This window comes from Podarcis melisellensis, assembly GCF_964234715.1.
Source record: "Podarcis melisellensis genome assembly, chromosome: 1".
NCBI lineage: Eukaryota > Metazoa > Chordata > Lepidosauria > Squamata > Lacertidae > Podarcis > Podarcis melisellensis.
In genome coordinates, this window is record NC_138528.1 from 84,817,043 (window position 1) to 84,833,327 (window position 16,285).

The 16,285-nt window shown below is 45.3% G+C and overlaps 1 protein-coding gene across 1 annotated transcript; it reads right to left on the reverse strand.

The window, feature by feature from the left end:
* Positions 1 to 10,983: 10,983 nt before the first annotated feature.
* On the reverse strand, positions 10,984 to 12,634 carry TEX12 (testis expressed 12). Its single transcript, XM_081920990.1, has 4 exons — positions 12,569 to 12,634; positions 12,249 to 12,360; positions 12,104 to 12,155; positions 10,984 to 11,580 (listed from the first exon to the last, which is right to left on the reverse strand). Exons 1-4 carry the CDS (start codon positions 12,626 to 12,628, stop codon positions 11,415 to 11,417), a joined length of 390 nt encoding a protein of 129 aa, XP_081777116.1. The 5' UTR covers positions 12,629 to 12,634; the 3' UTR covers positions 10,984 to 11,414.
* Positions 12,635 to 16,285: the final 3,651 nt, after the last annotated feature.

The following is a 16,285-nucleotide window of genomic DNA, read 5'->3' on the forward strand; positions in this document are numbered from 1 at the left end:
GATAATCTCCGTTAAATGAAAAGCTGAGGCTTTTGATTTCTGCATACCAAGTGGAGGGGAGCTTATTTGTGTTTCTGGCCAGTTGGCAACCCTCACTTGTGGTCCAGGCAAGAGCAAGGCGTCCCTTCTGTTCCTTACCCTGATGAAGCGAGACCCTCAAACGACCTTCCCTTCCAATCCAGGTGCCATCGTGTGGGTGTGAACGCCATAAATAAAGCGCCGGCTCGCTTCTCCCCCGGCAGCCTTTAAGGCTAATGAGCCCCATTATATCAATCACTCCGCTTAGCGCGGCTCTATTAGCCGGAGCGGTGGCGGATCAATCAGGCTGAGGACTTCACCTCGTCACGCTGACACCTCTGAGGCGAGGGCCACACCGGGCGCTGCTCGCTTATTGACTCCTTGCCTAGGGAATAGATTAAACAAATTAAATTTCTGGGGCGTTTCGGATCGCCGCCGGAGGGGGCTGCCTGCCTGCGGGGGAAAGGAGCGAGGCGCACGGCTGAGGCGCACCATTCTCGCCCCGTTTCGTTCTCTAGCACTTCTCCCGGCTGCGTGACAAGCAGAAATTCAACAGGTGAAGCCCCATATTGGCACGGAGGGGTGGGTGTTAACGATTGGCCTTCAGCACTGGAATCATCGTGTGTGTGCCTTGGTCATGTCAGGTCACCTAAATGAGACAGGGATAGGCTAATCTGAAAACTGGGAAACTCAGGGTAGGGTTATATATTGATGGGTGCTTAGATGTGGAGGGGAAGCTGAAGTTCAGCCCCCCACATAAAACTTGGGAGTCGATATGACTGGAATGGCATCCCAACCCCTCGGAGTGAAGGCCTCTGTATGCTATTAGGAAGCTACATGATTGCTTCTGCCTTGTTCTGTTCATGGACCATCGGGCTCTATTTCCATTTCCCCAAGAAGCGTCAATGGGCAGAAGACAGAGCTGTACTTGAGAATGAACGTGGCCTGGGTAAACATAGGTAAAGGTACCCCTGCCCGTACGGGCCAGTCGTGTCCGACTCTAGGGTTGCGCGCTCATCTCGCTCAAGAGGCCAGGAGCCGGCACCGTCCGAAGACATTTCCGGGTCACGTGGCCAGCATGACGAAGCTGCAACTGGCGAGCCAGCACCAGCACCGCACATGGTAATGGCGTTTACCTTCTCGCTATAAAGCGGTACCTATTTATCTACTTGCACTTAGGGGTGCTTTCAAACTGTTAGGTGGGCAGGAGCTGGGACCAAATGACGGGAGCTCACCCCACCACGGGGATTCGAACCGCCGACCTTACGATCAGCAAGTCCTAGGCACTGAGGTTTTATCCACAGCGCCACCCGCGTCCCTAACTCTGGATTAAAATCGAGACGCAGAATTTCCTCTAATGATCCTTCAGTACTTTTCTGTGCCGGACAGTTCTTTGCTTCTTAAAAGGCAATGGAACCGGTTAATCTAGCCCAGAAACCTGGAAAGAGGTGGAGTTCACCGTCAGCACTCTAGATAGTTTGTCTGTCTGTACAGTATAGAGAAGCCAGAGTGGACAATAAATGCAGCATGTACTCCACACAAGTTGAAGAAAAGACTTGGGGTTGGTCACTACCAACCTCAGTTGTTGTTTTTTAAAGAACTCTATAAACGCCATTGGAATAACACTAATCTAATTTGCTAGGCTGTTGCAAAAAATAAAGGGAAGGGTTTTAGGGCACAGAGATGTGAGCTGCAATCCCACTCTGCAATGAGGGTTTCCTGGGTGGCCTTTGGCCAAGCCGCAACCTCTCTGTCAAATTGATGTGAGGAGTCAAGTGGGAGGGTCCTGCAAATGCCACTCTGTGTTCCTTGGAAGGAGAGCAGTTCAGAAGTATTGTTGATTCATAACAATGGGTGCAACAAGGAAGCGAGAGCAGGAGGCCTCTGTACAAAGCAGTTCTGGATGTGGAATGTGAAGGAAGATCCTGCTAGTCTTTGGAAACCCAACAGAAAGTTGTGAGGTTAAAGATGAGGGACTATGAATCCCAGATACAGGGTGGAAGAGGTTGGTGTTTCAATGTAAATTGTTTTTAATATTGTATTTTTATATTGTGGTGGTGCTGTGGGTTAAACCACAGAGCCTAGTACTTGCCGATCAGAAGGTCGGCGGTTCGAATACCTGCGACGGGGTGAGCTCCCGTTACTCGGTCCCTGATCCTGCCAACCTAGCAGTTTGAAAGCACGTCAAAGTGCAAGTAGATAAACACGTACTGCTCTGGCAGGAAGGTAAACGGCGTTTCCGTGCGCTGCTCTGGTTCGCCAGAAGCGGCTTATCATGCTGGCCACATGACCCGGAAGCTGTATGCCGGCTCCCTCAGCCAATAAAGTGAGATGAGCGCCGCAACCCCAGAGTTGGTCACGACTGGACCTAATGGTCAGGGGTCCCTTTACCTTTACTTTACCTTTTAACCAGCACCGACACCTTATGGTAGAAAGTGGATAAGAAATAGGTAGGTAGATAGGTCATCTGGAGCAGCAAAATGCTTAAAACTGGCTCAAGGGAAGAATCTTTTGTGGTCTTCATAGTTTTCTGGCCACCTCTGTTATTCCTGTCCTTTTTCCTAACCCTTTCACCACCACTATGGTTTCCTAATCCATGCCTTCCCCTATTTCTTGTGTTCTTCTTCCCCAGTCTTTAACAACATATTCATAGCTGTTCAGTGTGTTTGTTAAGGTTTTATTCTTTTTTGGGGGAGGGGTTAATTCAATACACCCAAATGTCTGTTTTTCTGCACCCACATATTTCTTTTATTTCACAGCACAGAACACTTTCCCTGCCAATGCCCCCACTCTATGCTAAGTCCTCATTCTTAGCATTTGCCAAAGGAAAACACAGGAGATTTTAATACACTCATGCATTGCCATTACCTCCTGTCTGCAAATGTCAACGCATTCCTGTTCAGTCCTTCAATTGCCTGTTTATTTAAAGGAATGGTCCCACCTTTTCCCAGTGGAATAGTGACTCCCGCGAGGTTAGTGAGGAATTAGAAATAATTTAATTTTCGTCTCTTGACAGGTGCTTTGAGCAGAAAAGCCTCTTGTCAGGAAGCAAATCCATCTTGCTGTGGACTTACATCAAATTTCATTCACTAATTAGAAAGTCTTGCTCCCCCTCACCTCCCCAAGCCCATACAGCCCTGCCTGCCGCCTGCCCCTTCTCCTTGCTCACAGCAAACCCAGCACCATTATGAAAATAAATTGTTCCATTAGCCGCATTGTTGCTGCAGTTGGGTCCCTGATGCCGTGAGTTATTAGCTGGGGAGGGTGGGCATTTGATTAAGACAAATGATTTATTAAGGGAAAGGGCACTGATTAGATTTGACTGCCCCCCCCCCCCGCTCCACTGTGTAGGCTGTCAGCCAATTCCAATTGTGTTTCTCTCTCTCTCTGTCACACACACACACACACACACACACACACTCCCCAAGGAGTCATCCACTCGAAGGTCACCAGGAGATGGCTGTTGTCGGCACCGCAAGCACATTCATTGCATATCATACATCGGAAGAAAGAACTACTTGTTGATTCAGCCAGGTAGGCTTCAAATCAGGAACCGTGGGCCTCTGAATGTATTTATTAAACACAGAATTTCTACTTCAGTAGGGATGGTGATTTTGGCCCACACAGGGCCAAAAGAACACCAGGCTACTGATTCCCTTGGTTTTGCTGCAACCAGAGGAAAATGCTAAGCTCACAGGTGAGCAACTTGCAACCCTAGGGCTGCATGTAACTTTTAGACTAATTTCATGGACTGGCAAGAGGTTAACCAAAAAAGGGGGGAGGGTGGCAGAGAGATAGGAGCAGCAAGCTAGTGGCAGAAAGAGAGAGTAAAGGGGGGGGGCTTTGTCTCTAGCCCCACCTACTTTGGGATCCAGCCCTGCCCACTGCTAGTATGCAGCTCTGAGAACAAAAAAAGTATTACTGTTGCACTGAGATCCTGCCTATAGTCCTCTCATAGGGATCTAGCTGGCCACTGGACTAGATGGACCATTGGCCTGATCCAGCAAGGATCTTCTTATGTTATTGAGGTTGCCTACCCAGTCCCCATCTTGCTCTAAATCAGGGATAGTCAACCTTTTTATACCTACCACCCACTAATGCTCCTTTCTTGATGGTAAAATTTCCTTCTCGATGGAAGGAGGATTCAACTTGTGCCATAGAACCCTCTACCGCCCACATAGAATCCTGAAACACCCACTAGTGGGTGGTAGGGACCAGGTTGACAACCCCTGTAGTAACAAGCTTACAACTAAGCAGTAGAAGATGTGATTATAGAGATAGAACTTTTCCCACAAGGGACTGTCATACTAGCTGTGCCCCACCTGGGCTAGAGTAAAGGAGATTTGGGGTTAGAAGTAGTTTCCCCAAGAAATCATTACTTTCTGCCTCTTGAGCCAAACTCAAAAGAGCTGGTCTCTGAAGGTCTGCAATGCCCATACTGTAGGCCCTTAGAAAATAAAAACTTTGTGTTGTTCCAAGGAGGAAATAGGGATCTTATTTATTTGAGAGAGGTTTAATGCGGACAGTATCCTGTTTATAAGGGACTGTCCATGGTACTGAATATTTAAGAAAAAGAAAGGTCTCTGCTGTGACCAGACTTGGATAAGCAATAGATAAAGCTGAAAGTGGTAACTAGTTCTCAATTCCTAATTCAAAATAGAACTGTATTAACAGCCTGAATAAGGTACTGAACTTCATATGTGCCTGTCCCCCAAAATAAGCTTTGGGTCGCCTCATATCATACATCTCATTGATCAGAAGAATATCCCCTTCAGAACTCACAAGTAATAGCTCTGATCAAAAGTGCTACAACCAGCTAGGAAACAACTTTAGCCTTGTAAATACATGGCTGGGGGAACTTCTGCAGATGTTGGTCTGTAGGTGTAGTTGGACTCCAGCTCCCACCCGCCCCAGCCAGCATAGCCAAAGGTCCAAGACAATAGTATTGTAGCCCAGCAACATCTACAGGCTACAGGTGACACATTCCTATTGTGAGGCATCAGAATTCAGAATCCAAAATACAGGGTTTCTTGGAAGGAGTGACATAGGAAGCCCGTTATGTTTAGCAACAGACTCCAAGCCAAGTATTGATCCTTCTTTGTTTTGGCTTTAAGCTACTTGGATTTAGTGCTTTCTCTTCTATTTTTCATTTAACCTAATTGAAAGCTCAGAATTGTGGATGGCTCTACCAAAATGCCATCTTTGCTCAGGGTGGGGAACCTCTGGTTCTTATGATGTTGCTGGACTCTCCTAATCTCTGACCATAAGCCATGCTGACTGGAGCTGATTGGATTGGAATCCTGCACCATCCAGAGTGCCACAGGATCCTCACCCATGCACTATATTAGACTGATCATGTTCATTAATCCTATACTGGAGTAATTTCAAAATGAAGCTGAACCCAGTCGTGTTCCCTTCCTTTCTCAGCTCCTCTGCTAAATCCAGTAGCACCCGATTTAGGATGGTGTGGGTGGATCTCTTGTACAGGGTGCCAAGGGGCACAAATAATAATAATAATATCTATATTTTAATATGGGTGAGGGGGTACGCCAATTTTTGTCCTTGCTCAGGGTGCCATATTACCAAAGCCCACCCCTGTACCCAGCAAAGCATTGCTTGCTTGTAGCTGATACAGAAGTCTCATTCTTCCTGCCCCCAGCTCTCTTTCCAAATCCTGGTAGACCCCACACAAACATCAATATCAATTAGACTGATTGAATCATTAGTGTGTGACAGGAAGCAATAGTGGCAGCAGATCCCTCTCCAAGCAACCTCAAATCCATTTCATGGAGTTCAATGAGTCAGTCTGAGTGGATTCAAAGCTGGCAAAACCCTTTTCTCTCTTCTGCCCTCCCTCAAGCACTGCATATTGCCACACCGAAACAGCCAAGTTCAGCCAGAATTTAGGAGAAGCGCTGTCCCTTGCCTATTCTTTCTCAGAGAATTGTGAAGAGATGGTGATATCATCAGAATAGGTTATATCATCACAGGGAGCAGATTGCTTTGTCAGGCACTCTGGACAGAACAATGGAAAAGGAGGCTAAAAGGGGCAGTCATTGATGTTCAAGTAATAGCTCTTATCTTTTTGGTCATAATGAAGAACCCCATGAGAGAAGTAGTAGTGGCTGGTGCCATTGGAAGTGGTAGGGCAGAAGGTAAAGAGCCCAACAGTTGATGGATCCAGCACTAATGATTTGCAGAACCATCTAATTCTAGTTTTGTCCCCATTCTCTTTGCTGAGTTCTATAAGGGCAAGATTGGCATGAAGGAGGAGAGAGCTGGCAAGTAGTGCCATCCGGTGGTCTATATGAAGGCCGGCCGGTGGGGGTAGCTTCAGACAGTGGTCAGTGCCCCATTCCTCCTACTGGGCCTAACTGGTTGGCATTAACACAGGGACAAATTCAAATGAGCCCCCCCCAAAACCCCCACCCCAAATGAAGTTTAATGCATGATGACCATTAAGAACCAAGTCAACAGACTATAAAGATTTTTTTAAAATGTATAATAAAGAAACCATCTCAATCCAGTATGCAGGTCAAACTTCGGCAATGGCCACTTTATGTGTTTTAATTAGCTGATGAGGGCTGTAGCTTTAAACAATAAAATGCCAGGGGTGCTTAGACATGCCAGATCAAAAGACAAAAATGGAAAGACAAAAAAGGGGGGTAGGGTTGTGCATAAGTTGAATCATAGAGAAAATATTTCCAATAGATATGGGAAGGACTTGTTGAGACAGTGTTTGTGCACACATATACACAATATTGACTTCAGAAGTCTTCACAAGCATTTGCAGTCTCTGAAAGATTGCATATACACTCAAGTTTTTGGGCATCCTCATCCTCTTAATCAGGCGATCAGTGAACTGAGATGAGTCACAGACAAACGGTGGAGCTATCCAGCACCTATTGGGGGCCATGTCATATGACTGGTTAGACCGTAAGCAACCTTCAGGGATGATGGGAACTGTGGTTTAGCAACTTCTGGAGGGCCACAGGTTCATCAACCACAGTCTAAAGAGTTGTGATGGGGCCACTCTCTTAAATGTCTAAAACTACTTAACTGCATCATGAAGGATCCAGAATAGAGTGTTTTCAATAGTCATAGCTTGGTTGTAGAAAGTCTGTCCCTGAAGAGACCCATCAAAGGTCAATGTTGTGGAACTTCTCAGGATCAGTACAGACCCTTTTGATCAAGTATAAGCCAAATGTCTGTCCCACTGAATGAATATTTAATTGTTAGTACATGTTAGATGTGGACCTTTCCAGTTCATGTCCAAGATTTGTTGTTCTGTGGCCCTACTTGGAGGCACACAAGTTCCTTTATTCAATACTGTCTTTGACCTGTGCTGGGAGGGAAGCAGGTACACTGACTGGCATCAGATTTTCAATATCTCAGACAAGGGATATTCCCAGCCCAACCTGAAGATGCCTGGGATTGCACCTGGGACCCTTTTCAGGCACAGCAGATGCTCTAACCACTGAGCTACGACCCTTCCCCTAAATGAAAGATCAACAGGAAAATGTGTAAACACTGCACAAGGAAATCAGGATGAATGTTCATTGTCATATAACTGCCTGTCAATGAATTCAAATGAATGCTCAACAGATACCATAGAGTCTAACCTCTGCATAAAGCAAGTATCTATTGGTCCGAGGACAAGGCCCAGTTATTTACAGCTGCATACTCCATTGCCTTTGGCGCTATGCGAAGTGGTTTGTAAGGGCCAACCAGATTCCGCTGCCCAAGGTAGTTTGAGAGACCTGACCTTGTTCAGATCCAATTTAGTCCTGCATGTCCAATGTTCCAAAACCAATCAGCAGTAAAGGACACTAAACAATTCATGTACGTGAGACCAACCGTTTCAGGTCCATTCATCAAACATTGGGATGGCTCCGGCCTGGCCTGGCATCAGTCCATGCACGTTATGCGAGGGGCGATTGCTGCCTGCGGTTTACCCTCAGCGGTTTACCCACCGCAGCGGTGCATTTGGGACTCTCATCTGAAAGGATGAAGGACTTGGGGGCAGTGGAAGTCTGATGCATTAAGGGAACTCTGATGCATATAAAGGATATATTAGTAAGTCCTTGTGATTGTTCACAGTATACTTGACCTGGCTTTGTTACCTTCTTTTGCTTTCAGGTGACGTTGTGATGCATATTTGGAGTATAGGCCCTGCACCGTCCACTGGGATAGAAACTATGCCATTAACGAGGACCTAGGGTGCAGGAGCTATGAGGGCGCGCATCTGGATAATCGGACACAGCATGGTGCATTGGGCCAGGGTCCGCACCATCAATTCCGGTCTCGGGCCGCACCTTAGCTACATCAATATATCTTGGATCTCTCAAAGGGGAATGTGCTGGGCCGAAATGTTGCCCGCTATTAGGGCCAGAGTGACAGCGGAGGGCCCCCCAGATGTTTGGTTATCCAATTAGGCGAAAAGAGTTAGCTTATAGAAAGGCAGTCGACTTGATGTGGCACATCTTTAGTGATTTTGAGGAACTTAAGGCCTCTTACCCAAACGTCACTACTATTTTATTTGGGCCTCGTGGATGGAGAGGCAGGTTTGGAGAGATGGCAGGTGCCCGATAGCCATAAATGGGGCGGTGGTGCGTAGAGTGGCAGCCCTGGGTGGGAGTGTCATTGACCACCCGGGCATATGTGTGAGGCCCTCTACCGGTTTGATGGCGTGCATCTTTCGGATGCGGGAAATGATATTTGGCTGATGGCGTGCATCTCTCGTATGCTGGAAATGATATTTGGCTGATGGATGTGGCAAAGGGGATAAGGGATTGGTTTCAGGCATGAGAGTATTGGCGGCGAGCGATTGCTCGTGTGGCGGTAGGCATTGGTAAGAAGGGGTTAAGAGGATGTGGGGGGGGGGAGGAACGCCATCACCTCCCCCCAGCGAGCGAAGGGTGGTCCGTTAAAGGACCCCGGGGGGCGTGGCCCTGTCCGAAGCCTATGGAGGTGTGGGCCAAAGGCACGCCCCAGAGCGGTGACCCGGGGGAGCTCCTAGTCGACGTGCCTCACGGGAGTCTCCCCCGATATAAGGTTAACCCTTCCCCGTGTCTCCAGCAAATGGGCTGGAGCCGGATAGTCGTTAGGACCAATGCCTATGCCAATGCCTCTCATTCCTGAATTCAATAAAGTTGTGGCCTAATTCGCCCAATTAACCTTAAATTTGGTGTCTCGTGTCTTTATTTATCCTGGCGGGGGGCGGGAACTCGCCACGCAAAGCCACTTCCGGCCTGCCCAGGAGGTGGGGTTGCGGGCTTCACGCCCACCCCACATGAGCGGGGGCTGGTCCCAGCCCCCGCAAGAGCAGGGGAATCCCGGCCGGGCCAGCCCCCCCCAGCCAGCCATTCACTGGCTGTTTGGGGGGGCGTGGTTTGCCCTATTTAGAGCCGGCACGGAGGGGGCTCGCCCTCTTTTCGCCGGCTCGCCCTCACGTTTTCCCACCCTCCCTCCCTTTAAGTAGGCTTAGGTAGGTCTTTGACTTTGCTATGGACTTCGGTCTGTCGCCGCAAGGGGCATGGTAGGAATTTTTCCCAATTGGCAATTTCTGGCCTTTTGGTTTTTCGCCTACCTCGTAGCAACTCGTCACAACTTCTCGGCATTTGGCGGTAGGCATTGGTAAGAAGGGGTTAAGAGGATGTGGGGGGGGGGAGGAACGCCATCACCTCCCCCCAGCGAGCGAAGGGTGGTCCGTTAAAGGACCCCGGGGGGCGTGGCCCTGTCCGAAGCCTATGGAGGTGTGGGCCAAAGGCACGCCCCAGAGCGGTGACCCGGGGGAGCTCCTAGTCGACGTGCCTCACGGGAGTCTCCCCCGATATAAGGTTAACCCTTCCCCGTGTCTCCAGCAAATGGGCTGGAGCCGGATAGTCGTTAGGACCAATGCCTATGCCAATGCCTCTCATTCCTGAATTCAATAAAGTTGTGGCCTAATTCGCCCAATTAACCTTAAATTTGGTGTCTCGTGTCTTTATTTATCCTGGCGGGGGGCGGGAACTCGCCACGCAAATTGAGATGAGTGCTGAATAAACAAGTCTTATCTGGAGGAGCCCCCATTAGTTTGTGTTCCTGCTGCTACTGCTGCTGGGCCTGAGTTCCCAGCGCTGCCCCTCTCCACATCAACACCTCTCTCGAAAGTAAGGAAAAAAGGAAATGGTTCTCTTGTTTCCTCTTGACTTTGCATGACTAACTCAGCATGCAGTGATGACTTTGGGGGTTACAATGAAGGGTCAAGCCATACTTGATCAAACAGCAGGGCTGACATGACAGCAGGACAGAAGGGAAGACACCTCCTTGTTAACAACCCAGAGCTAATGAACCTTTTCCTCATTGCCTAAATGGGCATAAATAAATATACATACTCTGCGGGGGGGGGGGGGCAGAGGGAACACTGGTTTTGAAAAAAAGGAGTCCCAAAAGAGCACCATGCCCCAATGAAGGGAGTGGTGACTATCCCAGATGGGACCAGAAGGTCCTGCCCCCACAGCTGCCCATTCTTACCCATGCCATTGACATGGAAATGAGGACAAATTGATGGGAGACATTTCCATTGTAATGGATCTGTGGCAGGCAGGCCCACCCAGCCAGCCACCCACTGCCAGAATTATCCATCCTCCTCCTGCTGCCTGGAGGAAATGCTTGCAATGGATCACAGCACCAGGCCCTGGCTAATAAGATTAAACGGGCCATAAATAGCCCTTAATAGAGTGGAACAGCTCCCACATTCCCCTCCTTGTCCTAAGGCTTGCTTTACCTTTTTCAGAAAAAAAAAAACTTATGAAAGTGGCAGGATATCTGAACATAGCCTATAGTTTAGATATTATTAATTAATTAACCTGTCCTTCCCCACAAGACCCCAGGGTGGATTACAGCAAAAAAAATATAATACAACAAAACAAATAAAATAATCCCATGTTTTCAGTCTGACTGGATTTCTCCTGCAACTTGAGATTTGTTGTTCAGTGAATATCTATTTAATAAGCATGTGAGTTCACAAATTTTAAACATTAAAAAGCAGGGTTGCTCATATTAAGTCCTCAGAGGAAAATATCCAGTGCCAATGCCACATACATTTGAATTTACAGAATTCATTGTGAGGAGCAATGCAGTTGCAGAAAGATATGAGCAAGTGATGTGTAGTAAGGGCTGGAGGTCATGAATAGAGGTCACAAAGAACAGACAGGTAGACATGCATGGCAGAGATTCTATCCTCATGACAGAGATATTTTTTACAGGCTGTGAAATCATAACTTGCATGAAGACAGTATACAATACAAGTGTGTACATCAAGCATCCAGCCAGATAAAAGGGTATTTCAATTATACATTAGTGTTCAGCAGATACAGAACTCTAAACATGCAGCCAGTGCCTTTGAATAAAGATCATTTGCTAGATAATCCATTTTCACATTGTAGAGGGCCTGTCATTGCAGCAAACCTGTGCTTTAGATTCTCCCATTTCAATCTCAAGTGATATTCTATAGAACCAGCTTCTTTCAGAATTCCTCCAAGCTCCTCTACATATGAGGCATCCATTGCTGCTCTCTCACTTTATTTACAAAAAATAAAAATCTGTAGTTAATATAAAGCTACAAATTAACTTTAATTTTTACTGATGTCTGCTGGTACCTACTCATTCTGCAAACATTTCTGCAATAATAATGTAAGCATGCAACTGGAGCTATATATATGTGTCTCATTTTTTAGGTATAATTTTGTATTTAAAATATTCCCAACTCACAGAATAAATAATTGTACTGTAGACCCTATATTAAAGACAGTTACTTGTAATGTCAATATGTAGGGAGATCAGAACAAAATAATTATTTTAATTTCAAAGTAATTATATTATGAAATGTCACTAACAGAGGATAGGTCTACACATAAAGTGAAGAGCAAATGTCAAACACTGAAGTTGTTCCAGATAAGGAACAATAGTTTGTTGGTTTAATGTTTTAATTAATAAAAATTTCACAAATACCACTTTGAAATTATCAACAATTTAGCTGAATATTTGTTACACTAGCTGGATAAGTACTATAAAAAATGAATTAATAAAACAGTATACTTGCCTTAAAATATGAACATATTTTGATAATAGAATATTTATTTCTTTGCTTGTATCTGTTAATATAAATATTTGTTTTAGTAAAAAGTAGATGTAAAAGTTAATTAAGTGATATTTATTACAAGTTGATATAATTTTATATACATCACCATTCAAAACTTTTTCTAGGGCTTCAGTTTTGAGAACTGCCTGGGAGCTTTCAGAAAGAGACAAATCCATTTTCTCAAAAGAAGACATTTGTGGATTTTCTGAAGATTCATTCTGTCAACAGAAAACAAACAATGGAAAGCTGGAATAATCTTTCAGCCTTGCAAAACTGTACACATACTTTTTTTCACACCACACTTATCACATAATATGTGACTATATGTGTCATAGAAAGGCATTTTTGGAAAAGAAAAAGAACCAAAACAGAAACTGCAATCATTTTACATTTAAAAAATAAAAATAGCTATTTAAAACTGCTCACCTTTTCTTCCTTTTTACGTTTTTTTCTATTTTCATCAGACTTTACTGGGTTACTTGTCATTGTTACCTGATAAAAAATGTAATGTCATATTTTATAAACAATATTTTTTTCCTGTGAAGGTATTGCAAGATGTAACTGTAAAATAATATCACAGTGCTGTCCTTACTCTAACAAAACTAGACAGAAACTTTAAAAAACAGGAACAAAATAATTTGCATAGCGACCAGTCCCAAGGTCTGTATTCAGGCAACAATTTTTATTTTACATGAATGGCACTGTTAACAGTTGTACAATTGTTTCCTAGAACCTATCACCCATCACTCACTGGAAACATTACAGTTTGAAACATGGAATAGATCAAAAGCAAGGAAAAACAAGAACTGCTGTTTAGGAAAAGAGTGAAATGGTATTTATTTGGAAATGAGGTTGGGCAGCTCTACTTAAACATATTGGCCCATCAATACTGAGAGGTTGAGCAGATCTGATCGGTTTATTTCATTGTGATGACCACCGCATGTTTCATATTTTCATTTGAATGTGCAGTCAAAGGAGTACAGCAGAGCTTTCCAAACTGTGTTGCGACACGTGTGTCGAATGCAGCGTGTAATTTTGTCATGCGAAAGCTCCCCGTGCTCCTTCCAGGGCTGGAAAAGGGTTACTTTAAGCTCTGGTTTGCTAGTAAAACTAATCATGAGGGGAAAATGAATCCCTCATCAACATGGACAAACGCGCGCTCTTCTCCTTATTAAATGTAAACATCCTTCAATGGACACCCTTTAACTTTTATCATCTTCATATGCGTGCGTGTGTTTCCACACGCTCCCTCCGCCCCTCGTGTGAATGCACCCCATGGGAGTTTTCCCGCATTTTCGCCCCCTCATCACCTCACACCCCCCTTAAATGTGGTGGTGGAAAAAGAGGGAAGAAGAAGCGGATCCCCGCTTCCGAGCATGCGCATTCCCTGCAGCGCGGGGAATAGGCGGAGCGAGGGGGGCACGCGCCGCAGGGCTCAGCTACCCCTCCCTCCTCAAAATTTTTCTGGTGACCGTTAACGATCGGCTCGTGCTCAGGGAGTTTTGGCGGGAAGCGCGTGTCGTGTTTGCTCTCCTCAGCTCGGGAGAGAGAAGTCGAAGCAGAATAACGGTACAAATTGTATTTAAGAGAGTTTATTTTGTAGGCAGCAAGCACATTTGAGGCAGGCTTCCTGTATAGGAACTATGAAAAAAGTTGTGAGCCCTCCCTCAGAGCCAACTCAGGTCTCCTTTTATCCTGGAAGTTTATATATAATTACCTTGTTCACAAAAGCTTATTTAAAGTCTTACTCATACTCAAAGTCAGACCATTGAAGTGAATGGAGATGACTAACTTTTCCAATTCTGTGAAGAATTTAGTGGGATGCAACCCAAAATCAGGTAGCCATGTTGAGAAAGGAGAAGGCACAACAATAAAGTAATACTGAGGATCAACTTTTATCAGGACAGCTTATGGGTTATTTATCCTTCAGCGAGTTTTGAAAGTGTATTTATCCAATATGAAACTCCCAGTTTGTTTGGCTGTCATTTAAAAAGCACAGAAGCAACATGCTGTCGGTTCAGTTTGTTGCACCACATGAAACACCTATTTTCTCATAATTGCCACATACACGAAATTGCACACTGCTCCATATTCTTAATCGAGGATCACTCCTTGCAGATTCTGTTTTCAGAATTACAAGAAGAACAAATTGGAATCAACTCATTCAAAGCAGGCTACTGTAGTTATTTTTGTTTACCACATTTATATCCTAGCTTTGCTCTCCTCCAAAGATAATCTCCCCCTCCCCAGTTTATTCTCACAATAACCCTGTGAGGTGGGCTAAACTGAGATACAGTGACTGGCCCAAAATCACTCAGTGAGTATCATGACTGAGTGCAAATTTGAACCCTTGGCCTCCCAGGTCCTAGTCTAACAAACTGCTACTTACAAGTTTATTGTCAATGCTGTAACAAGAACATGTGTTAATGGTGTAGAATTCATCATGTTTATGTATGCTTATTGTGTGGGGAATCTTACCTGTGTTACTAGATTTTGCAAGCTGGGAATTCATGTTCCTGTTATTCCAGATTAATCCACACACAGACTGAAAGTGTGTTTGTGGCATGTTACTCAGCTTCTAAATCTTTCCAGAAACAAATGAATCAGAAGAAGAGGAAATTGCTGAAGACGGAAGTACTGTATAAGAGACCACTACAGAAGTATTTATTAGTTTTAAATGTTGCATAAAGGTAAAGGTAAAGGTACCCCTGCCCGTACGGGCCAGTCTTGACAGACTCTGGGGTTGTGCGCCCATCTCACTTAAGAGGCCAGGGGCCAGCGCTGTCCGGAGACACTTCCGGGTCACGTGGCCAGCGTGACATCGCTGCTCTGGCGAGCCAGAGCTGCACACGGAAACGCCGTTTACCTTCCCGCTGGTAAGCGGTCCCTATTTATCTACTTGCACCCTGAGGTGCTTTCGAACTGCTAGGTTGGCAGGCGCTGGGACCGAGCAGCGGGAGCGCACCCCGCAGCAGGGATTCGAACCGCCGACCTTTTGATCAGCAAGTCCTAGGCGCTGAGGCTTTAACCCACAGCGCCATGTTGCATAATAATTACTTTTTCCTACCAGCAGGTGGCTTCTTCACTGAAAGTTCTGTGTACTGACACCTCAGTTGTTGAGGGATACCCTTGAGGTGACTGCAGCTCCATTTCCGGAAAATGAGTTAAGATAGATGCAAGACAGTTTGCAGAAACCTGTGAGTAGAGAAATAAATCATGCATTAAACAATCAGAAAAGGTTTCCGACACAGAGCTAGGACTGCCAGCTTCTGAAGTGAAACATTTGGAATCAATGCTCAATCCCAGGCATTTCCATCCACAACCTCTTTTCAATGTCAGAATGCAGCTCATGGGCAAGTAAAAAGTGTTATTGAGCAGGGTCAGAGTGCACAGACTTTCCTGATCAAGGAATGTGACTACCAAGCAAGCATCAGCTCCATCACCACCATTGAGAAATAAGCTACTCGTGAAAAAATGAGACGCAGCTACTGAGTGAGTATTTTAAGGAATTTGGTTCTCAAGTTTAGGAATAATGAGAAAAGATTAAGGATGGAGGCATATGCTACAATCCTAAATCATGTTTATGTAGCTCTTCCATCTTGTGCAGTCATTAGATTATTAAATGTTTAAATTTATTTCCCCTCTTTCATGAAAATTCAGTAAAATAGGAAGGAACATAAGGCACTGCATTACATGAGTCGTCAGACCATTGAGCTATCTAGCTCAGGACTGTCTGTGGGTGGTGGACTTCATGCTAGCAGAATCACCTTTGTTTTTGGAGACACACCAACTACATTTAGAATTATAGAATTTGGAGGCCAGGGATTTGATATGAGTGGCAGAAATGAACTGACATGACAGTCGTTCTATATACAAATCCACGTCTGGTTACCTCCTCCACTTTCAGTTTTCTTCTTTTCAGTAGTAATATTTGTTGTTGTTGTCGTTTGGGGGGTTTTTTTGGGGGGGAGGGGGTCATTTTGTTGTTACTGTTATTCAATAATTGGAAGTCAGAAATCCTTCCCTATCTATGATCTCTTCTGCCCATCCTGGTCTACTGCAATGCCTAACAGCAGCTCTCCAATGTTTCACTGGAGATACAATAATCTTTCCCAACCCTGCCTGGAAATGCCAGTGAGTGAT

Coding starts and splice junctions, on each gene's coding strand:
- TEX12 (XM_081920990.1), bottom strand. CDS start 12,628: ATGACAAGTAACCCAGTAAAGTCTGATGAAAATAGAAAAAAACGTAAA. Junction 12,361..12,568: donor AACGTAAAAAGGAAGAAAAG/GTGAGCAGTTTT, acceptor TTCTGTTGACAG/AATGAATCTTCAGAAAATCC. Junction 12,156..12,248: donor CCTAGAAAAAGTTTTGAATG/GTGATGTATATA, acceptor TTATATTAACAG/ATACAAGCAAAGAAATAAAT.